At 47.3% G+C, this 26,943-nt stretch overlaps 10 protein-coding genes across 10 annotated transcripts; 4 read left to right on the top strand and 6 right to left on the bottom strand.

Moving 5' to 3' along the window:
- Window positions 1-555: 555 nt before the first annotated feature.
- Window positions 556-1,718, bottom strand: PHYSODRAFT_563599 (hypothetical protein; the record flags this gene model as incomplete). Its single annotated transcript, XM_009535148.1, has 2 exons — window positions 556-1,278; window positions 1,342-1,718. 2 exons carry the CDS (start codon window positions 1,716-1,718, stop codon window positions 666-668), a joined length of 990 nt encoding a protein of 329 aa, XP_009533443.1. The 3' UTR covers window positions 556-665.
- Window positions 1,719-2,416: 698 nt separating this feature from the next.
- PHYSODRAFT_403496 (hypothetical protein) lies at window positions 2,417-3,382 on the bottom strand (the record flags this gene model as incomplete). The annotated part of the gene is made up of 1 exon (XM_009535147.1): window positions 2,417-3,382. A coding segment is annotated over one exon (966 nt), but the record flags the coding sequence as incomplete, so codon positions are not given.
- An 802-nt stretch (window positions 3,383-4,184) lies between these two features.
- PHYSODRAFT_519309 (hypothetical protein) lies at window positions 4,185-5,651 on the top strand (the record flags this gene model as incomplete). The annotated part of the gene is made up of 1 exon (XM_009535146.1): window positions 4,185-5,651. A coding segment is annotated over one exon (1,467 nt), but the record flags the coding sequence as incomplete, so codon positions are not given.
- A 2,537-nt stretch (window positions 5,652-8,188) lies between these two features.
- Window positions 8,189-9,895, bottom strand: PHYSODRAFT_520952 (hypothetical protein; the record flags this gene model as incomplete). The annotated part of the gene is made up of 2 exons (XM_009535145.1): window positions 8,189-8,770; window positions 8,819-9,895. The coding sequence occupies 2 exons, from the start codon at window positions 9,893-9,895 to the stop codon at window positions 8,189-8,191; spliced, it is 1,659 nt and encodes a 552-aa protein (XP_009533440.1).
- Window positions 9,896-9,932: 37 nt separating this feature from the next.
- Window positions 9,933-10,322, top strand: PHYSODRAFT_520733 (hypothetical protein; the record flags this gene model as incomplete). The annotated part of the gene is made up of 1 exon (XM_009535144.1): window positions 9,933-10,322. A coding segment is annotated over one exon (390 nt), but the record flags the coding sequence as incomplete, so codon positions are not given.
- Window positions 10,323-10,341: 19 nt separating this feature from the next.
- PHYSODRAFT_518956 (hypothetical protein) lies at window positions 10,342-11,076 on the top strand (the record flags this gene model as incomplete). The annotated part of the gene is made up of 1 exon (XM_009535143.1): window positions 10,342-11,076. The coding sequence occupies one exon, from the start codon at window positions 10,342-10,344 to the stop codon at window positions 11,074-11,076; it is 735 nt and encodes a 244-aa protein (XP_009533438.1).
- Window positions 11,077-11,092: 16 nt separating this feature from the next.
- Window positions 11,093-11,968, bottom strand: PHYSODRAFT_518327 (hypothetical protein; the record flags this gene model as incomplete). The annotated part of the gene is made up of 1 exon (XM_009535142.1): window positions 11,093-11,968. One exon carries the CDS (start codon window positions 11,966-11,968, stop codon window positions 11,093-11,095), a length of 876 nt encoding a protein of 291 aa, XP_009533437.1.
- A 38-nt stretch (window positions 11,969-12,006) lies between these two features.
- On the bottom strand, window positions 12,007-12,690 carry PHYSODRAFT_521273 (hypothetical protein; the record flags this gene model as incomplete). The annotated part of the gene is made up of 2 exons (XM_009535141.1): window positions 12,007-12,360; window positions 12,406-12,690. 2 exons carry the CDS (start codon window positions 12,688-12,690, stop codon window positions 12,007-12,009), a joined length of 639 nt encoding a protein of 212 aa, XP_009533436.1.
- A 33-nt stretch (window positions 12,691-12,723) lies between these two features.
- Window positions 12,724-12,960, top strand: PHYSODRAFT_407596 (hypothetical protein; the record flags this gene model as incomplete). Its single annotated transcript, XM_009535140.1, has 1 exon — window positions 12,724-12,960. A coding segment is annotated over one exon (237 nt), but the record flags the coding sequence as incomplete, so codon positions are not given.
- A 2,661-nt stretch (window positions 12,961-15,621) lies between these two features.
- PHYSODRAFT_337467 (hypothetical protein) lies at window positions 15,622-25,249 on the bottom strand (the record flags this gene model as incomplete). Its single annotated transcript, XM_009535139.1, has 6 exons — window positions 15,622-15,833; window positions 19,568-20,445; window positions 20,491-23,240; window positions 23,979-24,092; window positions 24,149-24,639; window positions 24,712-25,249. The coding sequence occupies 6 exons, from the start codon at window positions 25,247-25,249 to the stop codon at window positions 15,622-15,624; spliced, it is 4,983 nt and encodes a 1,660-aa protein (XP_009533434.1).
- Between the last annotated feature and the right edge of the window lie 1,694 nt (window positions 25,250-26,943).

Raw genomic sequence — 26,943 nt, 5'->3', positions numbered from 1 at the left:
ACGTCAGCAAGACGTTCATAGGGAAGAGAGGCCCCACTGGAGGAGAGTGAGCTCACGGTCCGACACTTGGCGTCGACGGGCACCACTCCCTTCAACGTGTGCCTGCTTGCGCGCGGTGAGGTGAGGTGTTGTTGCCAGCCACGGCTCTGCAGCCCCAACGAGTGGACAGCATTTGCGTGGCCGAGCGCACACCCGCCGCCACGCTTTCGCAGCCACTTTGCAGCGCAAATGGCCGTTTGTGCAGCGGAAAGCTGGGCCGAGTTCAGCTGGGTGGACTTGATTGCACCGCGGGCACGCACCACAATCGTTGCTTGCCGTCGTCGGTTTGTGGCCAAGTCGATCATTGTTTTAAACGAGCGTTTTAAACAATATCGCGCTGGTAAGTTGAAGTGAGCGTGTCCGCGGAGCCGGAACCTGCGATCCCCATTGCCCCAGAGCTGGGAGCGATTCGTCAGTGCTAAGATTTATTGTATTGCTGTATTGTTTGCTGGTGCGCTACGATGTTGGGTTACCCCCATTGAGGTATTCGATATTATCCTGTTTCATCCAGCTCTGGACGTTCAATTCACGCTCTTGGTATGAATGATATCTCCGATCTACTGTAGTTAGTCAACAAACTTTCTACTTCCGTGATGAATTAGGACTATAACACTCAAAGATAGATACTAACTCGCCGTCTCGTTCGTACTGCTTGGTGGTACCCATGGATCCCTCTCGGACAACACGCTGGAACTTATGATCTTCCAGGAATCGAGCGCTTTGGCTACGGCGGGGAACTCGCTTTGCGTTTTGTTGAGGAACAGCTCTACCACAATCTCATGCCCTTCCGGGCTAAAGTGCAACCCGTCCCACAGCAGCGCATTCCGTGTGGACGCGTTCATGGCGTTGAAGTACGAGTACAAGTCTAGCACGGGAATGTCGATTGCCTTGGCCGTTTCGACGCATGCACGAGCATACATCCCCGATCGGGCGTTGGATCGATCCACTACACCATTCCACTTCCCTGTATCCTCCTCTGCATGTTTGAGTTGGGCGGCGTCGTCAACGTGCGGTGGGGTGACCAACAGGATATCGGCGGCAGGGACCAGTGTCTGGAATCTGCGCACGATTTCAACCAGGTTCTCCTTGTACGAGTCGACCGGGACGTGCTTCTCTGCTCTGCTACCGTTCATTATGACGGCGTCATTGGTTCCGAACCAGATCGTGACTAGCGTTGGGGTGAACGTGTGGCTTTTGATTTCATCCTCGACGACTGGCATCGCGTACTTGAGCACCCACCTATAACATGCACAAACGGGTGAAACGTGTCGATAAAACACAACACAATGGCAGCGCATGTACCTTGTCGTGTAGCCCGACAGTCCGTGAGCGACGACATCGGCCGAACGTGACACCTTGTTCACCAGCAGCGGAATGTAGCCGCCCTTCGCTGGGTCGATAGCCTCCTCCGTGATCGAGTCGCCCAGGAAGAAGAACAGTGGCTTCGGTTGAAGCGTTGCGAGTTCCTGAGCGTTGTTGTCTGCGAATTTGTTGTCGGTGGAGATGTTAGATGCGGTGTTGTTGGATGCATCTGCCTCTTGAGGATATGTCTGCTCGGTGTCGGACTGTTGTGTCACGATGAGTGAGATCGTGAGCGCTGCTGCAACAACAAGCACCGCAAACACTGCAAGGCATGCCTTGCGCCAGTTCGAGAGATCACTCCAGTCTACGGTTCTCATTTCGGATCGAGGAGAGTTCGTCGGTGGTAAGAAGGGAGACTGGCGGTATGGATCTCTAGTGCTGGGCGTCATTTGCGCTTGGCTGTGCCAATTCGCAACTCGGCTTTCCTTCCTTCCATCCCGCGCGCTACACACGACGAAGTGGACACGTTGGACGCAACCAAAATAGCGTTAATAGGCTTTCTCCTGTAGGGGGAAAGGTCATCAGAAGCACGAGCTTCGATAAACGATGTCTCTTACTGTGACCCCTAAATACCGAGCACGTCCTCGCTGAAGCTACCAAAGTGTAGATAGATAACGCCTCAGTTTCCGCTGCTTACGCTGCATTCCTCGAGCTTTCCCACGGCTTGACCGAATTGCAGACTATTGCCGTTTCTTTTTGACACGATTCGTACTGGTAGGGTGAAGAGTTGGCAGCATTAACCAACGAAGAGCTCAATCTTCGCATCCTGGGCGTATTTCCCTTCCGTGCTACTTGGGGGAAATAATTCTGCATGCAATAACGGCAGATTCCGCGAACTCGTTGACTGGCAAAGGCGAAATGTATTGAGCATCAGTCTGGGTATTGAGGGTGGGAAGAGCAGCTAGAGAACGCATCACAAAGAGCCTCGAATCGATGGAAGACAACACCAAATTTGACCCGGTCAAGTGGAGAATGATACCACCAGCTATACTGACGGGGTCACAATCTGCTCGTTAAGAAGAAGCTTCTCGAGCGCGTTGGTGACCTGGACGGCATCCTCGGTCCCAGTCTCCAACATGAGAGCCGTAAACTGCTTCGACGAGTCTCCCTGCGTCGAAGCCGAATCGAAGTGCATCGGCACGTGACGCATGACCACCCTAAGCAGCGTTCCTGGCAGTGGAGAGCTCAATAAAGGGGTCGTCACGCACCACCCAGTCTCATCAGCGTGCATGCCAGTGAATAATCCTTCCCCCTCAGTGAACGAGCGCCACACGATCACCATCTTGCCGTCATCATCGTACCGCCGGCTCACAACATGTTGCAGTACCGACACGACCCGACTAGAGTTCAACTGAGCGGTGTTGCGGAATTTGAACGCCACGGTGTTGGGAATACCGTGGTAAACCTGTCGGTCTTCTTGGCGATGTAGCAGACGTCCTACCTCCCAAAGCGTATCGCTGGTCTCCTTGAAGCCGAAAGGCACGATCTGCTTGTCGACAAACATGTAGAAGCCTCCCTTGCCTTCCTCTCTCCACTGCTGTTTCGGGTCATCCCAGCCCGCAGTCGTCGTGTCCAATGCGCACGAGCTCAACACTGCATCGGTTTTGGCGTACATCGCGTCGAGTTCTTGCACGTAAGCCTCGTAGAAGGCCGCATCGGACGGTTCGATGCGTACTCTCTTGTGTCTATGGCGCGTGTCACCGTCCAGCAAGTTTTTGCTTTCCTTAGATGTAAGTTCGTGCATGAAGTCGCGGAGTTCGTGGATCAACGCAGCTTGAGAATCAATCGCCGTGAAAAATCGGCGCTGCTCCGCCTCGGCGCTCAGTCGAGCTTGCAATTGTCGCTTCGTCATCGATTCCCAGGACGCTGATAGCGTCGACTTGTTGCGCTCCTTCGCCTTCTGTAGGCCTTTTGACTGCACAGTGAGTTTTCCGACCTGCTGCTTGAGACTCTCCTTTTCCTGTCGCTGTCGCTCTCGATAGGCGCTGCGTCGCCTTCGATCCTTCGCTCGTTCCTGCTCGAGCTTCGCGGCAGCATCCGCGATGCTCAGTGTCTTTCCCCTTCCTCTTGATGCTCTGCCGAAGACTGTGCTGTCCGTTTGGTGTCGAGGCTCTTGCATGGAAGTTGCGGCCGCATCCAGTTCCCCCGAATCAAGAGCCTGGAGCGAAGGAAACGCCGGCAAGTCACATGAGAGCAGGAACTCTTCCACCTCGGCGAGGAACACCGCGTCGGGTTTGGGTGGCGCTGACATGGCCAAAGCAAAAATGAGAAGAAGTCGATTACGGACGCAGTGAGACCCACGTGATTTGATGTTTACGAGCGCTGCAACAAACAGCGCTCGCTGTGATACACAAAAGATTCGGTCATTATGATAAACGAGTGTGGGCTCTGACAAACAGCAGGTGAGCAGTTTGTTTTTCGTGCAGACAAAATTTCCTCGGTCTGCTCGTTCGTTGCTTGGAGAGTTCGTATCTGATGCAAGTCTCAAGTTCCGCAAACACGTCGTTTCTGGCAAACTGTGCATAACTTACCAAAAGTAAGAATATCACGATGCTCGCATGATCCCAGTTTCCGGGTCACGAACGGATATAGCCTCGCAAGGCTCCATCATTGTCGTCGTGAAGAGAAATTTCTCGTGTGCTCGTGCGATGCCAGCTCAATCCGCTTCAGACACCAGCTCCGCTGTTACCGCGTCGACAGCCAAACGCGGCGGTAATGGAGGAGATTCTCAGTCACTCGACTCACACGAGTACACGATCTGCATACTAGGAGACTGGACGCACATGAAGACGACGAAAGCAAAGCCGCACCCTGCAGATAACAGCGCTCATCCGTCCGCTGTGCACGAAATCGCAGCCGATTTTGACTCTCCAATCGTCCAAGTAAGTTGTGGCTCTGGCTGGAGTTGTCTGCTCTGTGAAGACGGCCGAGCGTATTCTTTCGGCGACAACACGTACGGACAACTGGGCCAAGGCCACGACCGACCTCACGTGACGGTGCCCATGCCGATGTCCGCTCCATTCTGTCTGCAACCACGAAGACGTATCTTACGTCTCTCGTGTGGGAATACCCATGGAGGATTCGTGTTGGATACTGGCGATCTGTACATGTTTGGCTGTGGGTCGTACGGCCGTCTTGGTACGGGCGATGAGAACAACACCAGCGTTGCTGCCATAGTGAGAATGAAGTGGTCGACGCTACTTGCTACTGGTCCTGGGCCAACCACCCACCGCAAGCCACAGAGCACCATAGTGACTGTCGAAGACGATGACGAAGTGCGGTTCACGGACGTGAGCTGCGGGGATCGACACACTTTGGCTCTAGCGATTCGGACTCAGGGAGGGAACTCCGACAGCAGACGCACGACGACGAAATCCAAGACGGGGATTATCTCCTTCGGCGATGGAATGAACGGCCGACTTGGTCTTGGAGACGAGAGAGACCGAAACGAAGGAGCGTTGTTGACAACGTGGTTAGCAGCCGCTAACGTACCTGGTGTCGGAATTGCAGGCAACAACGGGTGCATGACTCCTCCGACCATCACTGCAATATGCGCGGGTAGTACGCACAACCTGGCGTTATCAGCCACAGGAGACGTGTTCTCGTGGGGGAATGGCGTGGACGGACAGCTAGGACATGGCACTGCAGTGAGTGAGTGGGTTCCTCGACAAATCGCCTTTTTCAAGGATCTAGCAGTGACTGCGATAGGCTGCGGTACGGCGCATTCTACCGCGACATCTCGTACTGGATTCGTCTACACGTGGGGTCGAGGGGCTGAAGGGCAGCTTGGACTCGACTTGGAGGGAGATTCCACCGTTGATGTCGTTGACAACAGCGTGTGGGTCCCACACCCTGTGGGGATCCTCAAAGGCTCGGCCCACCGTGTCACCGTTCGCACGATGGTAGCGAAGCAGAATATGACGCTGGCGCTCGACGACCGCGACCGAATGTTTGTGTGGGGCGACAACGCTCTCGAGCAACTCGGACTCCCGCTGTCGGTTAACACGCAACACGGGACGAAATCCTTCCTGCCAAAGCCGAGATTACTCGCGTACATGGATCTTCGAGCACCCAAGACTGCATCGTGTGGTTCACCTTCTTCGTCTTTATCGCGCGTTTCGAGTCTGCGTGAACTCGTAGCGGCTGCCAAACCCGATCCAATTCGTCTCGGACTGGCCCATGTTGATGCAGGGGATCGATACACCATGCTGGTGTTTACCACTAAGCCCGGAATCAGCAGCTCCAGCAACTGCGAGGCTCGAGAAAGCACCTCTCGTACGTCACCTGAAGTCTCCCCGGAGCCAAACGGTGGTAATGACTCGGTGAGCAGGTGGAACTTTTCTCTCATGGACGAACTTTCACCGTCTGCTATTCCATCTCGACAACCTGCTTACTACCAGTTCATGGTGAACTACAGGGTCTACATTCGCCCCACTGTGGTAAAGGCAAGAGACGATGACGAAGAGAGCGAAGTGGATCGAGATCGAGAGTTGCAACGTCGATCCCCGCGTCGGAGGGAATGCAGGCGATCCACCTTCACTCGGAGGGGAAGTCTCACATCGAGCGCGAGTACTGCAGCCCCTGAGAATCGAGGCAGTATCACGAATAATGAGGATCGAGTGGATGATATTTGCGCTAGCAGCTCACCGGCACATGTTCAGGGGTTTGACTCGTGGCTGGATAAACGTCTGAACTCACCTTCGAAGACGGGCATGGCGGGGCATTCTTTCGCCAATACCCCACGATTTTCACCACAATCGTCGATGGAAGAAGAAACGAGAAATGCCTCGTATAACAGCAACAGTGTCAAGGACAACGAGTCACCAGCCAGTTTTCCGGTCAAGCCCCAGAAGCCGAAGAGCAGCTTTGGTCGGTGTCTTTCAGTCCGAAGACCGACGTCGTTCATCCGTGGACGTTCAAGTAGGAAGGCTGGACTGGCAGCTGGAGACAGCTCACCAACTAAACCGTCGAGTAACCAGGAGGCCTCACCGAAACAAAGCCAAGCCAAGAACAGCCCCTTAGTCATCGTTCCGTTCGGTTCATCAGTGGAATCTCGCTTTGGGCCGTCTTCATCACCCAGTTCCTCGTCAACGAATACTCCGATCTACCCCGAAAAGTGCTCGATTAGCGACCGAAGAGCGCCACAATTCACTATTGGAGGCGGCGCCGACCAGTTCTCGCTCATTGTCTCGCGCCGACTTCACCATGCAAAAGGACCTGGACCTGGGCCAGGCACGTACGACCGCTTTGGCGGTTAAGGATGCGTCTTGGGATATCCCGCTGTGCTTGCATTTGCAAGGTTACGATTGATAAAGAAGATATTCAGTGGCCGTCGAGACCACATTTGGGTCGAATATGCTTGGGCTTCCGACAACCACGTCAGTACGATATTGCCGGTTCGTTTCGACAACCCCGAGCTCACCAACTTGAAAGTTTTCTGTCGTCGTGATAGAAAGGTAATGAGATATTGGTAGCTATGTACTTCCTACGACTTTAATGTTCATTTCTTCTTGTCACAAGGCGCCGCTGAAAATTTCTTCGCTTGAACACTTCATGGCGTCCTACCCACTCCTCTTGGGTTTACTGGATTTGGCTCTGCATGTACTCGGTCATGCGGTTGGATGGACTTTCGCAAATGGAGTCTAACCAGCGCCAAGCTTCGAAAGAAACTGGTCAAGACAATTACTGAAGTAGGGTCTAGAGCGATTTTTATCAATTGCACATGTCAACCGTGTTTGTTTTTGTTCGTTCCGTTTATATGTGAGGTGCATCACAGTCATTGAGTTCCTAATGGCCTAGAAAATGATGTTTGTTTTTGTTTGAGATCAGGCAAAACCGAAATATACTCTGTACAGTGACCTCATGGATGGACGCTTTCGGTAATGCTGTTCCAACTTTTGACATCTCGGATGCCAACAAGCTTAACTCGATCTGCTTCTTGGCCCTTACCCCAGTCTGGAAAAATTGCCAATAGCCCCTCGCCTGTGATCTTGGAAAACTTGAAATCGGATAGTGCCCCTTTTTCAATGACGAAGAAAATCTCGAGCGTTTTGATCTCGAATGATGAAACCGAGAGAAGCAGAGACTTGAGAAACTTCTCGAAGTAGCGGATATGGAACGTGAGTAGTAGGTGGCAGCACGTTACACCGGCAGTTTTTTATTTTCATAATTTCTTACCGTAATTAACCACCGAGAACATTCCTGAAACCTTCTTTCGGGACAGCAGCGATTTCAACGACGCGACCTCTCAACCACCTGAGAGCTTGAGGAGGCGTCTGTTAGCGAGCGGGCAGCCGCGCGACCCTGTAGACGTGCAGGATCGCACATGCGAGGGTAAGACGAAACTCCTAATAATTACTGGCACATTACGACGTCATTTTCAGAAATAATTTATTTTTTTCAAAAAAATAAGAGGCTATCTATATAGATACCATACATACATCATGTCGAACACACTAACTTTCGGAAAATACAAGGTCAATCCATTGAGGATGTATTCAAGAATGATCCTGGATACTGTCGATGGATGCACAACCAACCAAGCCTTAACATTAGTGAGGATATCAAGATTTTCCTTCACTCCAAGTTTCTCAGCAACGATAATTCATATATGATGACATGGGGGAAGTATCGGGGTAAGACTCTCAAGCAGATTAGCCGAATGGATCCCGGATATATCGATTACCTACGCAAGAGCGAATTCGTGATTGAGAAGTGTCCTAAGCTACTCAAGGAGCTTAACTAAGAAAAAAATATTTTTTTTGTTAGCTAAAATGGGGTCTACAACCTATGCGGTTGAGAATTCTAAAATTTCGCCGGTTAGTCTATCGAACGTTAGTTCCTGTTCGCTGATCACGAGGACCAACAGATTTACGCCTTGACATCCAGCGTTGGTACCCTGAATCTGAATGGCTTGAGGTACATCACGCTCAGTCAGACGACTAACGTCAGCGATAAGGACACGGTTAGTTAGCGACCACGTCTGATAGTCAAGGAGACCATTAACTAATTCAGGTGTTAGATCACCATTGATCGAAGAGATCTTAGCCAACTCATTGTGGAAGTGATGGAAGTCATAATCATGGCTAATGTCGAACACCTGAGTAGAACCAATGCGCACGTTGAAGTTGCGAATCGAACTACCTGGGTGGAGTGTCCATGGAGAACTATCGAACGGAGATTGGAATTCCTGAACAGTAGCAGAAGCGAAATTACCAGTCTGTTCAGCAAAAGGGAGTACAACTACGTATTTCGCATTCTTAACACTTGCCGATAGCTGTAGATCAAAGGAAGCGTTATGCTGAGTCGATTGCTTTCCAATACCAGCCCGCTGATAGAACCACTGAGCGTAGCAATCGTTGTAGCGAACCTTCTTAACCGGCTTAGAAATGATAGCCTGAGGATTCTCAAGATGTACAAACGGTACATACAGGCGAGCCGTAGTGAAAGGCATATACGTTCCATCGATAGTAGGTTCAAGAGCATTGACTACAGCGCCCCAAGAGATACTGAATCCGGCAGAAGCAGCAAGCACTCCAGCCATGGGATTACCACTGGAAGAGGCAGCGACCATTACAGGACATACATTGCCCGAAGCAAGGGTAGTAGAAGTTAGAGACATACCCTTTGTAGAATCTACAGCGATAGTAGAAGTTCCCTGATTGACGCGGAAACGGAGACGAATCTGGGGATTAGCCATTAAATCAAGTTCCTTGAAGATAGGATGGAGATCGGATAGCTTGATCTTTAGCATGTAGTTCCATGTACCCATGATTGCGTTAGCAGTGGCAGCACCAGCTACAAATGCACCACGAGCAGTTTGGTTAGCAATGGTGGTAGAAGCAGCAGCTCCACCCACCGAAGGCCACGTCGAAGAGAAATCAACGCCAGCAGTAGGAGGGTTCGACAACAGACGCTTTACGAGACCGTCATTAGCAATTGTTGCTCCTCCAGCAGGAGTAGAAGTGGTGAAAGTTGAAGAAAAGGCAGCAGTGTTTGAATAGCCATCGCCGTTGAGGGAATTAGTTCCAGAGCTGTACGAGACGGACTGAGCAGCATCGGGGAACAAGAACGATTCCGCTCCCTGCTTCTCTACATATCCGGTCTGAGCGCGAACGTTGTTCCAAAAGAGCTTGTAGTCGGCCATCGATACGATGGTCTTACCATTTAGTTCAAGACTCAGGCTATCGATGACATTCCAGTTGCCACACTTTAGAGTAGCGCAGAAGCGGTTAGCAGGTAGAGTCTGACCAGTAGCACCATTCTTCATCGATACTTTGTATGGAAGCATAATGTAGGCATCACGGAGGCTCGCAAACCCTTCTGATCCATTCAGTTGAGCTGTTGCGTCAATAGTGATGACACCATTTTGATACGATCCCTGGTTGAGATCGATAACAAACGGTACACGCTTGCCCGATGATACCTTGATCTCCGGGTCGCTCTTGAGCGAGCTCTGGTACAAATATTGGTCGGATAATTGAGTTTCACTCATCGTTGAGATTCTATATGGGATGTAATATACTTTCTCAAAATTAATTATTATGGAGTTCATTAAACCAATCACATCTGATCATGACCTCATTGAACTTGCGAAAAAAATGAATATACATCTTGATGATATTTTTGAGTCAAGTGAGATAACAAAGCGGCTCCCAAAGAAAGGATCATATCTGATTTTGTTGAGGCAACCTAATATGGATGTAGGACATTGGACATGTGTTCATGATGGGGAGTATTTCGATAGTATGGGTGAGGCAGCCCCAACAAAGTATGGAGTCGGTAAATACAATCCAAAGCAATACCAAGGTACGTATGGTGATTATTGTGGGATATGGTGCATGCTGTGGCTCTATTCGAAACAATATCGTAAGCCAGATGTATTCAAAAATATGAAAGATTTAAATTTAACTATTCTTTAATTCAACGTATATAGCAAACATGTACCGCGAACTAACTATTTCAAGCGATATTCCTGCCCGAAAGCTTAGCAAAGCTTTCAAGACCGGTAAGCTTAGTCTTACATCAAACGAACTCAAGGGTAGCGGCTCTGTTATCCACCTTCATCCGACGTCTTATGAGAAAGCTATTAAGGCTCGTAAGGCTGGACGCGGTGTCAGACTTGACATTACCAAGCACGAAGTAAAGAAGGGATACAAGAGGGCTCAAGGAGGTTCTATTTGGTCCAAGGTGTGGGGAGGGATCAAGTCTGCTTTCAAATTCGCTAAAGATTCGGGAATCTTGAGCAAAGCCGTTGATGCTGCCGTTCCTGCGTTAGCAACGTATGCCGGTCAGCCAACGGCTGCCATCCCCGCGCGAGCTGCAATTAAGTCTCTAACAGGAATCGGTATTTACGACTCCGATAGCGACAAGGAGGGAGGACGTGTATCGATGGCTGACGTAAAGAAGGCTGCTAAGAATGCTCTTGGATATGCCAAACGTAGAGGAATCATCACTGATGCGGTCGATGCAGGAGAGAAGTTCCTACTATCAAAAGCTACCAAGCCTGAACATGAGGATCTAATCAGATCTATGCGAAAGGAGGTTCGTCGTCGTTATGGAGTAGGAGTAGCAAAGAAACGCCCAGCGAAGGGTTCGGCGGAAATGAAGGAGCGAATGGCAAAGCTACGAGCTATGCGAAAGAAGGGTAAGTCTGGAGGTTCTTTTACATTGTAAAAAAATTATCGAAGATTTATTTTTTTGGACGGATCAAGAGCATAATAGATACCGAAGTATCACGGAAAATGACCTTCTTGTCATTTTGATTGTATATGCTTAGCGTAATACTGGCACGAGATCCGTTATGACAGTTCATCCACGCATACTGACTCGGTTTGTATGAAATGACCTTTCCAATAGCGGCATCGCCTCTATCAAAAGCGCTGACAATATCGCCTGAGGCTACGTATTCGTTTTTGATAAGATCGCAACGGACGATGTAGGAACTGGTTGGATGGATCTGAGGAATGATATTAGAGAGCTGAGCACTTGCAACAGTAGCTGGAGAAGCAGGATATGACCCAAGCGTCAATCCTACTACTTTTCCGAATTCAGCATTATCGATGATCAATCGAGGGACACGAGTGGTAGTCGGCAATCCACTACCGCCCGAGGAATATAGACCTGTGGTAGGTCTTGTCCATGTACCCCCAGCTGTAGGTAGCGTTGTAGGTGTAGGAGAGAAATCAAGCTGACAAGCGTAATAGACGCTGTTAGCACTCATTTTGAGGTAGAATGTATTATTCCCAGACGGATCGATGAGATAGGCCCCAGCATTGACAAGAGCCGTCTGAATGCTCCGATTGATATCGTCGTAGGAGTAGATTCCATCAGGAAGGCTTAGATTGATTGTCGATGTAGTTGCAGCGGTAGGTACTTCGATTTTGAAGGTTGTGTTCTGAAATTGCATCGAATCAATGTTATACTCGGAGTTATACATTGAAATCGATTGAATAGCACATACTACATCGCGGAAGTCAGCGGCCGATCCGGGAAAAGAGTATTTCCAGGTTGAGTTGGTTCCATCCTGTACCAGATTGGTGCTATCGAGTTTGATAAAGCTGGACATATTGTTTTATATGAATGGAAGCATATTTTTTTATAAAATTAGTCCTCAATTCGAATCACTCTATCAAAGTTATACCTGATCTGACCCTTGACGGAATCTATGAAGAGCATTTGCCCCTTTCGCTCCGTAGCCTTGTTGTAGTAATAGACGATTGAACGATCATCTACTCCCTTGATATTGAAATCTTTCACAACCATCTGGAGATCACGCTTCGAATTCGCCTTTAGGATAGCTACATACTCTGAATTCAAGCGTATCATCTTATCCGTGGCAAAGTAGCTGTGGCTTAGGAATATCGTACTGAGCTTGAAGTGGCGACCTCTTGTATAGTAATGAGAGAACAAATTCTTCTGAAGTAGCTTATCGTTGCTGTAGTCATCTATGATGACGAGCTCAGGTTTATTGGAGTTGATTGGTGTATGACGAACCTGATCAACACTTGGAGGCGAATCAGGGTCGGCGAATGTGATAAAGCCATCCAGCTTGTCGCGAAGATATTCGTACAACTCCTGATGAGGATTACGGGCAATGATCGTTAGATGAGCGAATACGTGAGGAGAATGTTTGAGGATGTACATACATAGATTGTTCTTCCCACTGAACGATGGCCCCAGAACCACCATTCTAAACAACGCTTTAATGTCAAGCGCTGGAATATCACCCATCGATGCGCTTTTGAACTTTTTTGGGATTGAAGCCCCAAAATCAGGAATACCGCTCATGATTATCGTCTAATCTATATAGCTTTAGACAAAATGAGTTCTGGTTTTTCTTATCCTCAACCAACATTCACATCTTCAATCTATAACCCTGCATTCTACCTATCGTTGGATGCCAGTGGTTTTCTAACGTATGACTATGCTCAGACTCTTTATCTAAACAAGTATGACTATCGTTTGTCATACATTACCGGTATCTCTCAAGGAATTGCAACCCAAGGAGTAGCACTTGTCCCTGGATCTGGTGGTGATATCAGCGGCCTCGGGGCAATCAGCTGTAGTAGTCTGACTGTTAATGGATCAACTATTACAAGCGCTCCATCTTACGTTTTAGGAATTACGCCTGGTACCGCGGATCTAAACAAAGCATTGGTACTTGATGGATCGAAGAATGTTTCAGGAATCAGTTCATTATCAGCTTCGAGTCTTACAGGCACGCTACAAACCGCGGCTCAGACGAATATTACCTCAGTAGGTACGCTGAGCAATCTCACCCTGAATACGGGTGGGACAGGTCTATTCATTCCGAATCTCAAGTTCTGGGATGGCGTTAGTGCATGGGTTAACTTCAATCATGCTTACTTCCTTAACGTTATCGAGGGAGGAGCTTCCCCCAGTACCGCTGTCGTACTCAGTAGTACAAAGGATTACTCTGGAATTCGAGATCTAACAATATCGCGCAATTTTATAGCTTCAACTTCAATATCATCACCAACGCTGACATGTGATACGATTTCGAAAAGCGGCACTCAAACGATGAATGCAACTACCCTCAACATCAATCCTACCACTCTTCAAATCAAAGGAACAACCCTGAATGCTACTGGAGCGGAGCTGAACAAGCTTTCCGGATGTACAGCAACTACAAGCGAGTTGAATTATTTGGATTTGACTACTGGGGCAGGAACGGCTGAAGCATTGAAGGCACTCGTTCTAGACTCTAATAGCGCGTTGACAACAGGTATCACATCACTAACTTCGACCAATCTGATCTCAACGACGACCACTCAATGCCAAATTGCTGCTGGTACTTCATTTACATCGACAACGCGTGCGTCTGATTTCAACCTCATTATCCGAAATCAATCCAACACGGTTGGGGCTCAGGCTGGATTATCGTTCGTGATTGAAGGTACTAGTGATATGACTACGTATACACCATCTGTCAATCTATATTGTACCAGAACAGCTACTGCCGCTCAATATTCGATGGCCGATTTTGCAATTAGTACCAGAAGTGGTTGAAATGCTCTTAGTGCTATGACTGAACGCATGCGTATCACTCAACAGGGGTATATTAGATTCGGATCATCGTCATCGACCGCGAAAATTGATATTACATCAACCGCGAATTTACTAAGCGGATCGTGGCAGCGTGCAATGAGAATCGCTAATGATCAGGCAACGCCTATCGAATTCGAAGTTCAAATTTTCAATGATGTTGCTGGAGGTAGCAATGGAGTAGCTTTAGTGACCACTACAAGCGATCCTCTTAGGTTCATGGTTGGTAATACTACCAAAGCATATCTCAACGACTCTGGACGGTTGGGAGTTGGAAACACAAGCCCCGAAGCGACCATCCACAGTGGAGGAGAGGTATGGGCAAACAACTTCATGCATATCAAGGGTAATGGAGATGGTTTCGCTCGTTATCGATTCAATTGGAGCCAGACTGACTACCCAGCGATCGGAACTGACTCTACGGTCGGGGCGATCCGTCTAGGCAAATGCGATGGAAACTATAATTGGACAGCCTATGTTCCGGTGAGAGGTGGTTCATATACCAACGCATCAGATCAGAGATTGAAGAAGGATATAATCGATTTAGAATATGGAATAGATGCGGTCATGAGAATGCGACCAAAACGATTTAAAATGATTCAGGAGCAAACCTCACATGTTGGATTCATCGCGCAGGAAATGTATGAGGTTATACCGGAATCTGTTGATATCGGAGCAAACGATGATCTCAATGCTGATGGATTTCCAATCAATCCATGGGGTATAGATCTATCTAGCCTGACATCGGTTCTGTGCAAAGCGATTCAACAGCAGCAGCAACAAATCAAAGAACTCAAGCAAAAATTGGACTCAATTATATAGAATGGCTCCATTCAAGTTCCGACTATCAACTCGAAAAGGCAAAAAATATGATGCTGTTTTTACTGATGGGAGGGTTGTATCTTTTGGTGCTATTAAGCGGACTGGTGAGCCTTATCAACAGTATCGAGATCGCACATCGTTGAAAGCTTACAAAGACTACGATCATAACGATAAGGCTCGCCGAGAGAGCAACTACAAGAGGCATGGACCCCTTGACGAATCAAATCTATACACAGCCGATTGGTTCTCGAAAAAATATCTTTGGTAGAGTATATATATCATGGGTTGCGTACCAAGTAAAAGGCAGATCACAAAGGATTTGACAAATCCTGAAACTGGTCAAGTCATCGGCTCAATAACGATGCGCGATGGAGTAGTATCTACTGGTGATAATGCTTATATCCCCATGCGCAATGTCCACAACGGCAAGAATGCTATCATGGCTATCGATATCGGTGATAAAAAAATTAGAGTCTACCGTGAGAAACAAACAGAAGTATCTCTATAGAGCAAAGGTTTTCACGCTCTTCGACTTTTTTTTCGGCTGGTACGCCCATACCCGTCCACCTTCCGTTTGGGTAGCTGCTTCCACCTTCTTGATTGACTTATCGAGGTCAGTAGCCCATGCTGCTGCTTGGGTCTGTTGAGGTCGGTCATGGATGATTAGATTCTTCATGATGGACTTGAGCTCAGCAATGTTGAGATCGCTGTTGTCTCCATAGCTGCCGCCTGAACTGGCGATGATGCGGGGGTTGAAAAAGAACATAGCTATATTAGTCCGAAAATAAAAATGGCCCAAGCGATAATTAGAGTAGTAGGAAATTTCATAGTTTATAGTAATCGAGTGATAATTTCCTTGAACTCCTTATCATCAATCAGACGATTGCTGTACATATCCACCGTGAGAGACTTCAGCTGTTTGATGATGCTAGGATTATCGTTTTCTAGCTCTAATTCACCTTTCAGCTTGTCATACTCGGCGCGGAGCGTCGAAAGTGGATCCTCGAGCTTGTCGTGGAAGTTGTACTGGAGGTGAGTGATTGCTAGGATTTCCTTGAAAAGCTTCTTATCATCGATCGATAGCTTATCGTATGAGGCTTGATCAATTTGCTGCTTATAGACTAAGGTTCGGATCATTCCTTGGAGACTCTCACTGATTTGACATTTTGGACCACATTTTCGGCGATTCGGCTGTACAATGACCAGTGTTTTTGCATCAAGATCGGGAATTCTGATGTATTTGCTCCCAAGCTGCTTATAGGTATAGGCACTAGGTGTAGCTAATCCCTGGATCTCGTTGAGATTATAGGTACGACCTCGGCGAACCACACCTTCCAATGGAGCAACTCCTGCACCACTCAATCCTCGCCCCTTAAGCCCGCTACCTTGAGCTAAATGACGAAAGTGAGCACGGACATTAGCTCGGTCCACCCTTGCTCGAGCCGAATCGGGCATTGGATGATCATTGTACCTAATTTCATTGAGTTCTTGTGCTCTGGTTATATAATCACGTTTCTTAACCGTATACGCTGCCTTAGTAGCTTTTACAGCTGCTTTTGAAGCTCATACAGCGTCCTTATCGGCTTCTGAATTTGAGTTCTTTAAATCATGTAGATTCTTTTCCAGCTGACTGTAGGCTTCTCCGTATGCGCGATAGGCTTCTTCAGCCTCATCGTGTAGCTTTTGTAGCTGCTCGTCCTCATAGCCATCGTAACCTAGTGGGCTTTTAATGTCAGAAACGTTGCTGAAGATAGCTTCACGGAGTAGTTTGAGGTTATCATCAAGAATTTTCTCTAAATTCTTATCATCATTCTCCTTATCCATTTGAGTGTTTAGCGATAGCACCAATCCCTTATCCTTAACCATTGCTACGAATCGCTCGAGTGTGGCTATCCAATTGACTTCCATCTGAACAGCAGGGCGATGCTTATTAGTGTCGGTTCCAAATACATAGATTCGGAAATTGGCGTCAAGCCATAGATACCCCTCTTTATAAATTTTCCCGTCCTTGAGGATAGGATTGATTTGCTTATGAAGATGATTGGCTTCTAGCAAAGCACTATTTTGAATAATCAACCATGTAAGATTGTACTTGGCGTCGTCATCATCTAGCTTTGTAGAAGTAGATTTGTCCTTGTACTTTAAATCTAGTCTTGGCTCCTTAAGTGGAGTATCTGAGTCCTCAATATCATCATCACCTCTCCGCTTTCTATCTGATCGAGGTGGTTTGTCTTCCCTACGCATCGCATCAACTTCATCGATCGAGTTGCTTTCCCCATCGTAGAAAATATCGCGAATCTTTCCTTCAGTGGCAATCCAATCGATCAAGTCATATCTCTTGTATTTACGACCGCTACGCACTGAGCGGAGAGAACCCTTTTCACTAATTACTAGGTTTTGATCATCTCTACCAGTTTTCTTTTTCACTGGGTGAATACCAAGCGCCACCCAGTTAGGATTGTCCGTAAAGAACTTTTTAATCCATTCACGCGCATGAACTTGCTCCTCAATATCTCGAATAGAGGTGTCTGCCTTTTTCTCATTGAATATGTCAGTGTTTACACCAGTATCTGTCATTCTTGCACTATTATCAATTCCAACATCATTCATATCAGGTCTCACGTGGACCCAACCATCACTGGTTTGAGGCTTTGCTGTGGTCGAAGCATCACTTGTTTGAGGCTTAACAGTAGCTTCTGCATCGCTTGTTGAAGGTACTGCGCTAACACCAGCATCTACCATTAACGGATCAACATTTGGCATGGCTTCAGTTTTAGTTGATGTTGAGGACTCAGGGTTTTTCTGGGAGTTTTCAATTTTCAGCTTTTTTTTTAAGATTTCCGCGAGCGGAATTTTTAATTCATCAGGCGTTTCTTCGTCAGGTCCGACAGAAATATCAGTCTGTGTGGATTCAGCTGTTTTCTTAGTAACGGTGGTGATGCCCTTGATGATGTCACTAGCCCATGATGCGCCTTCGTACATCTGACGCTTGGAATTGGCTTGTCGAACCCGTCGTTGAGCTCTTTCGAGCAACTCTAGTCGCTTCTGCTCTCTTTGAGCAAGTGATGTAAAATTTGGAAACATATCGATCCTATATAGATGTTAGGCATAAAAAAATGAGTATTCGAATTACCAATAGCTCGGCATAACTGAGTCATGGCGGAAAGGTAGATACGAATGACAAATACAATTTCGTTCGTTTAATAGATTTAAATATCGGTCTTTAATACAATGGAATGGAACGCCAAAGATTTCCTCCAATTCGTGTCTGTATTTATGATTGACCACTGTCTTACGAAAATTCGCGCTTGCATCAAGATTCAGCAACTCATTTTTGATTCGACTTACCTCCTGAATGATCCACAGCTTTCGTCGGAGCTGTACAAGCTCACGTTGGTTCTCTACGCAGTTGGAACACATTCTTTTATCTATATGAAGTCATATATTTATGCAATCGTTTTCAAAAAAAAATTGATAGATATAGATGAGTCAAAGCTTACAGAGGATTGCTCTATTAAACTTATTTTGAAGCTAGTTCGACTCATTTTTTTATCGACTTCCAGTACTCATTCTCTAAGGTTGATCTCTTGTTCTTATTGACTAATCTAAGATTATCTTGTGGCTCCCAGGAGTCAAGTTCATTACCGAGCCATTTTATCAGATATTTGTACTTCCCAGTCCGTGTCTTCCTATGATCCAAGATCTTTTCCGTCTCAAGAATATCACCTCGATTAATAGTAGCATCTGTAGTCTCTGTTTTGACCAGTTTAAGATCGTTTGGAGCCTTGTAGAGGGTATGACCATTCTTTGAGCGGATTTGGACTCGGTAGCCATCAATTCCAACTATCATATAGACTGCATTGCTCCACCGAGCCGATTCCTTACCAAATGCATGCTTCTTGAGACGGTATAATACGCTTGATCCGACCTCAAACTCCTTCTCAATTCTATCGGCTTCTGCTTGATTATGACTCAGATCCGCATCCATTACTTTACCTTTGGCATCACTCGGGGTCATACCAATCGAACGATGAAACGTGCTATTGTAGTTTTCGATCACATCACCAATAAGCTTTTGCGTAATTCTATTGGGGGACATTTTAGTTAGTCTCTGCTTCAACGTTCTGTTAAATCGCTCGATTTTTCCCATAGTACCGTGATCACCTGGAGCGTTGTTGTAGTGTTCAATTTTTTTGGATTTGAAGTATGCTTGAGCCTGCGAGTTCATGAACTCGCTACCGTTATCGCTTGTAATGATATCCACTTTATGGAGTCGAACAAACGCTTTAAGCGCTGCTAACACAGTTGCTGCTGTCTTGTTCGATAAGACCTTAGCAAAGCCCAACCTCGAGTTGATATTGATAGCAGTCAAAATTGGTCGCTTCTCCCAAAACGCGAGGTCAATTTGCCAAGAGTTAGGGTTATGCGAAGCTATTTTGAACCCATCGTATCGCTTTTTCTGCTCCTGAAATCGCTGAATATCGCTCTGGTTTGAGAACCATTCCTTGACGATTTTCATTGTTATCTTCGGCTTTAGTTCTTTCGCCTTCTGGTACAAGGCTTGTGCCCCCACATAGCCCGTTTTGGGGTTATAGTATAATTTGGACAACAGCTGATCCATCGCTCTATATGGTTATAAAACAAAAAAAAATCCCCTGCCGGGTAGTTGCATATATGTCGAGCGGCTCGGTGGTGATACCATCCGCAAGTACACGACGCTTGTCATAGTAGTAATTTAGAGCTGTTTTAGTCTGGCTGTACGTAATTATTGACTTACTCTCCTTACTGAGTCTAAACCCCTTGTTGGTACCCTGTAGCGTGATGCGATCGCGAACAACTGATTCAAAGCCATCTGGGTTGAGGACGTCGCCATTGCGTCCAGCACTCTGCTGGACTCCCTTCGCTGAAACCTTGACCTTGTAAGATTCATCTGGTAGGTAGCAAATGTAGTTCTTAGAGGACAATGATACCATAGCATCACCAGACCACTCTTCCTTAAATAAACCAGGGGTTCGACGGTCAAACTTGGCTACAGTCTCATTATAGTCGCGCGGGAACCACTCATACTTGTGCTGCTGAAAATGCTCACGAAGCTCAGGCTTGATGCACTCCTCAAATGGCTTTTCACAGCTGAAAGCGATGTAGCCAGAGTCGGTGTCCATCTCCTGATACTGAAAATTTGAGCGGTCGAAGTAGAAGTCAATACAATCGTAGTAGAACTCAAGCATGCGGAGCTTAGCGAGCTGATAGATTGCAATTGAGAGATGAATTGGGTTCTTGTTGTTGAGCTTTCTCTTCTTCACTGTGAATTCACATGAATCATTCAACTCTTCCATTCCATGGAAGGTGAAGTGCTCAATCTTTGATTTAATTGCCTTCTCATCCGACTCATACTTGACCTCCTTATGCTTGCTCATGTCCATGCCACTGCGACCGAACGCTGAATTACCTACTAGTTTCATCATCTCAGCAATCATGGCCTTAGACTTATCGGCATCACCTTCCCGTCGCGCGTTCGATACGGCTTCCATGAATGGAGCAAACGCCTTGTGAGAGCTAGCCCTGATGAAGCTGTAAGTCTTGGTGATCTCCATGCCATGAGAAATGTACCATTTGAGTAGCGGTGCATAAATGAGGATCTTCTCACCAAAGTAGCTCCCGATGAGTTTGCGAGCCGGCTTTGCTCAGCTTTGCTTGCACCCCTCGTTGTACTCGAACATATGCTGACCGATGACACTCCGATCGCTGCAGTCGATAAGGGTGTTCTTGAAAATTGGGGTCATTTCACTGAAATAGGGTTTGAGATGCTCTGGTGTACGGATATCACACTCTAGGAAGCCAAAGATCTTGCCATTTACAATATCATCGACGATCCCTGTGTATGCCTCGATGGTGGTCAACCGTCCACATGGCATCTCGTTACCAAGAGCCCACAAATACAGAGCATTAGCATCGTAGCCGATGATTTTTTTGCAGATCTTACCCCCTCGAATCTTGGTCTCGTTGCGTTTCGCGTATCTGTTGAAAATGATAGAAGGGCCACCAGCAATGTTCGCCTTCATCTTGGTGTAGATGTCCTTCTCCTCTCTATCGATACTGTACACCAACCTGTCTGAGTTGAATTCAAGTAGCTTCTTGTGGCGGAAGCCCTTGAGCGACATGTTCTTGCGAGCAACGTTGCATCCAACACAGCTGATCAAGATATTGCCATCAATGTGTCCGAGCTTGTTGTTGATTCGGTCAGCCGAGGCAGTATCAGCTGTGAGTTGCTTATAGCATAGACCACACAGGTACTTTTGACGCTCTAGCAGCTCATCCAGGTGTTGTATGGTCATACCGAACTCGCGGTCAGCCTTCTCATCTTGCTCGATGTAGCCTAGGTAGCGCTGCTCAGGGAAGTCGAATGCCTTAGCTGGGACTCTAGGTTGCTTAACAAGTTTGGAGAAGCACGTCTGATACATGACTTTCTCAGAGAGACCAGGTAGCGACACACCATCAGCGAACATATCAAGTTCGAAACGTTTGAATAGTTCTCGCTGGGCTTTGATGGCCTTGATGAAGGGGACTACATCGAGGTTGTTGTACCAAATTAGTAGATCCTTGATTGACTTCATGCCATAGTGCCCCCATACGAACTGTACCCGCGCAAAGTCCTCATCACTGATGCTAGTGCTACGGAGAGTGCTGTCGAATGCTGACTTAGGAGGGACTTCCGACTGACTGAGTACGTCAAATGACGTAATGTACTCGTACGGGAAGATACCTTTTCCTAGGCCACAGACGTATCGAATCTTGTCATCACACTTGCACTCACCGAGATATGTCGACAAGTACTTCGCATAGCTGGTGCCTGCCGGAACATAGTTGCTAATGTCAAGCATCTTCATGTCTGACGTGGCGATGCACATGTAGCTAGGGTTCTTGATGACTGATGTGATGTTGTCAGTACCGATGACTGCAAACAGGTCCGCCTTGATAAGATTGATGTCGTATCGTCCAGAGTTGAATCCGAGTACTGGTACCTGATCAATGCACTGCTTCAGGTTTCCATAGTCAGAGCGCTTCTTACCGAATGTGAGCTTGCTGTGGAGATCGAAGAAACTAGCAAAATCTCCGTTCTGAATCCAAGCATTGACATCTTCCATCTTGTACGTCTTACCCAAGTCTAGGCCAGGAACCTCAGCGTCAGTCAAACCATGGACGTTGATGATCTTGTGTAGCAAAGTCTCATACTTCGAGACGTTGTACCGCTGAATCTTAGCCGCAACTTCCTCGATGTACTGGAACATATCCTTGAGCAACTCCTTTGGATCATCGCTGACAAAGCATCGCACCTCCTCAGTCAAGCTGTTGGCTACGGAAACAGACACAGGGATGTGTTCGTTTGTGAAGATAGTATTCTCTCCGTGTTTGACACCCGTAGGCTTGAGGATAGCCTCAAAATCATATACAATGAAGTGATCAATGTAATGGTCAGCATCCTCGATGGAGTACTTAGTCAGTATGGAACGAATGCTATTCGGAGCGGGTTGGTAGATGGTTGGCTGAGCTGGGAACGATTCGATGTTCACGAGTTCACACTGGTTCTTGGTGTGGTTGCGTAGCTTATCAGAGCTGACAAACACCATCTCACACTTAGAGCATTGGTACTTCTGCTGGAGCATATCAATGTTCGTGATGTAGAGAGCGTGATTCTCGTGCGACAGGATGTTGATCGAATCATAGTCCTTGTCCGAGCGGCGAATGCATTCAACCTTGCCCGTCTCAACATCCATGGTGAAGACGTTGATGTTCAGCTTGAAGCACTCCTCAAGCTCATCGAATTGGAGAATATCGATAGGCTTGAAATTGCGGAACAGGCCCAGAGTGTAGGTGATCTCCTTGTACGAACAGTACTGCTTGAAGGCTTGTTTCACCAGAGCCTGGATTCTGCGTGGATCCTTCTTCGCCCCCTCCTGCTTGTGATAAGCAATGCAGTGGAAGACACACTTGTTATTCGTCTTGGGGAAGTTGATGACGTGCTTGTTATCGCGGATCACCTTAGGAATGACAGCCTCACTATCGCCCAGCGCATGGTCGCGCTGGTAGATATAGATTTTGAAGCCAGTAATACCCTTCACCATGTACCCGGATCTGGGGTAGTTGAGCTTGTCAGCCAACTCCATGGAGCGAATCTCCGAGATCACCTTCTTACGAATATCAGCCTTGCTGTTGATAGCCACAGGAGTGCTAAATACAGATGTGTTGCTAATATTCGGGTGGAAGTAGCGAGTCTCGCTGTCATCGGTTCTGCTGACAAGCTTGTATCCAAGAGCGATGTTGACCTTGAAGGCAGACTTCTGGGTTGCAAGCACGTTCTCAAGCTTGTCGTAGAAGTCAGCAGGCTGGATTCCCTCATATAGGTGCGACTCCATGTAATTGCCTTGGTAGATGCGGTACTTACTGTCTTCCTTGAAATCAGCAGCCAAATTCTTTTGGAGCTTGCCTAGACTGATCTTGTACTGCTTCGCTACCAATTTTTGGTTAATGGGGTGGGAAATGTTGCTAATGTATACCATGCGCCCCGTCTTGCCACGTACCTTAATACGGTAGCTGCTACCCCATCGGATTGGGTTAATATTTAATCTCTTAAGACCTTCAAGCTCGTATGCGAACATTGCTATATATCGGTGGCTATATTATTCTCCGAAAAAACGACTTTATAATATTGGGTCTTGTATCAGGATTGACTTTATATCATAGGCGACTTTTTATCCGAGGAAAAAAATTAATTAATTAATTAAGTTCGGTTTCATTATTAAGTTCGACTTCACCATCAATAAGTTCGGTTTTGGGTTTACGCTTGCGAGCTCGAATCTGGTCTCTATTCTTGTCATCGTAGTCTTTTTGATAAGATAAACGGGCTTCGCGTGTGCGCTGGTAGTAGCGCTTCTGCGCTGCTTTGATTCGTTCCTTGCTAGCTTGGTATTGCTCAGGAGAGTACGCCATCTTTGTATATTACTAACTTTATATTTATCAGGATCAAAGTATGTCAAGAAATCAAATACTACTTCGAAGTATTTAACTCGGGAGCCACATTATTCCATTCAATCGACCGCAGGAGTCATATCCCAATAGCTTCTCCAACGCTCCGCAGTATCGTCGTGCTTCCACCTCATGCACAAACAAAATGTTTCTGGATCCTCCACGTGAACAAACGTCTTCATCATGAGCGGATCGTTCGTCGTGGTTGATCCTTCTTTCAAACGACTGAAAACGCCATCTGTGCACTGAGCATCCAGAACCTTCACGAAGACCTCGACCTACACGCAAATGTCAGTAAACTTACACACACCAGAACTACGCGCTCACACAGTACCTTGCGTCTGTTGCCAATGGATTGATTCTCTTCAACAGATCCGGGTAGCATGTTGACGATGGGAACCTCAATGCCCATACCGTCGAACCAACCATGCATATCGCGAGAAAGCGCAAGCCTGTTGTTTGAGTCGCGATCGTACTTGGCGAATTCCCGTTTGTGGTCTCTGCTTTGCTTTTTCGACACCAAATGGCAGCTTTCTGCCTTGCCGTACGGTAGGAAGAACTTCTCGTGCTCAATCCGCTGAAAACGAAACTCGTCAGTCGATGAGTCCAGATTCGAAACGCTTGTAGTCAACGATATCGATGAAACTGTGTTTTGAGGAGATTCCGAATCGTCTGGAACGTAGTCGCAGTAGAAGACGCGCTGGAGATCAGTAGACACAGCGTTAGCTGGTGCAACACGCGTCTCAACAACCTGGTCAGTTAACGGAGAGCCCAGCGTTTGTGGCCCAGTCCTTAAGTCAGTTTCGAACAGCAAAGCAGCATCTTCTATAAAAGAAACAGAGTTAGCCCTCAATGAAGCAGTATTACGATGCAGCGACAGCATATAGAAGCACGTACTTGTCTCGAATAAAACATGAAAACACAATTTCTTGTCTTCATACCAAAACGCGACATTCTTGTTGCCGATGCAGCGCGTAGGATCGTAGTATCCAATGCGTAACGTCGCCATCCAGTACAGTTTGCAGCGAATCCCTTTCGTGTTCAGCGCGTTGTCAACGGATCCAGTGACAAGCCACAATCCAGTTTGTGCGTGTTCTTGCTCCGGAACCACCACCAGCACGTGAACTTGTCCTTCACCCGGTTGAAAATTATCGCCAAAGTGCTTGGGGTTCTTGATCCACAGGGTGGGATCCATCTGCCCGAAGCCTTGCGGGTATCCACGTTCATCGAGCGCCACAGATGCCGCGCCAGCTCTATCCAGCCACACGCCGCCCTCCGTCTTCGCCAGGAAGAGCTGCAGCTCGTCAGCAGGGAACTGGTACATCTTCTTCTCCTTGATCGCGTCCTTCAAGTCATCCACCGAGTCGCTCTCGTCCACTCGCACCGAAAACGCGCTGCCCGCCGCACCAACGATCGCACAGAAGAGCTTCACCATCTTTCCTCGAGCCGGCAGATTCTGGAATGAGGAAGAAGGAAGAAGGGAGGGAGAATTTCTGGCGTACTTAAGCGGACATGAAGGTGTGTGACATAGATTTTCAACCAGCGTTGGTCCTTGGCTACATATTGCTTTTTTATCAATATAGTTAGAACGTTGTCGGTCGAGCGGTCCCGAAATGCCCTAAGAAACAAAAGACGTGGCTCTCGCTATAAGGTGGTCGAGAGGTTGCGTCGTCAAAATAGCAGCTGCTAGATCTCAGTACTTGAGCGGTTCTAAGACTACCCTAAGATCCAAAAGACGTGGCTTTCACTCTCAGGTGGTCGAGAGGTCGTACCCGTAAAACGAACGTCTACCCCAAAGATCGTTCTAGCACCGTTCTCGGTTGTAAATTACGGTAAGAAATTATGAAAATAAAAAACTGCCGGCGTAATGTGCCAGTACCTACTACTAACGTGTGAGTGTGCCCCCGCGTTACTTGTACGAAGCGAACGAGGTTGCTGGTCATGTCAATGTAGACAGCATCGTAGCCCCCTTGATTGTACTTTCGCGGTTTCAGCCAGCAGATTGTCGGCAACCTCGGTAGGTTCAGCGGGTCGACAACCTGGATCTGTTCTTCCGGCCAAGTAATCCTTTGATCGCCATCGTACAGAGTCACACCTCCCTAGCGGATGCAAGCGAAAAAATACATCTCCAATATCCACCCTTCCATTGCAGCATTTATGTCTTCCCCAAGGACAGACACAAGTTTCTTGATCAGTGCAGGACCGCCCACCCTAGCTGCTGCAACGCCAGCATATCCACTGATTATCCCTGGTTGCGCAGCACCCCGAAATCGACAATACAATCGATTAATGGCATCACGTGAACGATCACCGACAGTACCCATTGCTGCCGGCTCGGCATTCGGTATAGAAGCGACAGCCATGTCGAGGTTCGAGACAACATTCGCTGTAGGAAAGCCGAACATGTACCGAGCACTTCCTCCAGTAAAATAGTACTTAGATCTCACAAGCGACTGCCGCCAAATGTCTGTGGCATCCAAACCTTTACTCGCCCCACCATCATGAGATGATTCCACATCCATCTCCCAGTCAGATTCAGCATCATTGGAAGCATCCAAGTGGGGTTTCACGCTTTGAAAAAGTTCACCATCCTGGACTGGTTGCCTTTATTTTGGTTCTTATGCAGATCAGGTCTAGGATTTGAACATGCTGATTATGAGACCGAATCCGTAGACCTGAACCAAACAACCACAGCAGTGGAACATGGCACGACGATCCATCTCCATGCTCCGTTCAACTACCTAGATATGTGTCCTACTAAGTATGTTGCAGATAAAGGTGGTCTATATGACTGGTTACTCGAATGAGCAGACATTGTGCAGTAGCATTCTCCGATGTATCACTATCACTGCTAGTAATTTCTAACTGTAAGTTCGTGCATGTACCGGTATCTGCATCTATCTCTTCCGAGTTTCTACCCACAGCAAAACGCACTAGCGGTAACCTTACATGTGCTGGACATTCTTCTACGTTGGTAAGATGTACAACTGTAGAATGCAAAAAAAGAAAATTGTGGGAAACAACACAAAGTCCACAAGGCACCAATAGGTGTACACCCAGTAACTGGGATACCCAGTTGCTTTGCTTGGGGCGTAGTAAAGTACCGTAGCCGAAGTGCGCAACGTTGCT

Source organism: Phytophthora sojae (assembly GCF_000149755.1).
Source record: "Phytophthora sojae unplaced genomic scaffold PHYSOscaffold_8, whole genome shotgun sequence".
In the NCBI taxonomy this organism is placed as follows: Eukaryota; Oomycota; class Peronosporomycetes; order Peronosporales; family Peronosporaceae; genus Phytophthora; species Phytophthora sojae.
This window is presented reverse-complemented; position numbering and strand designations above follow the sequence as displayed.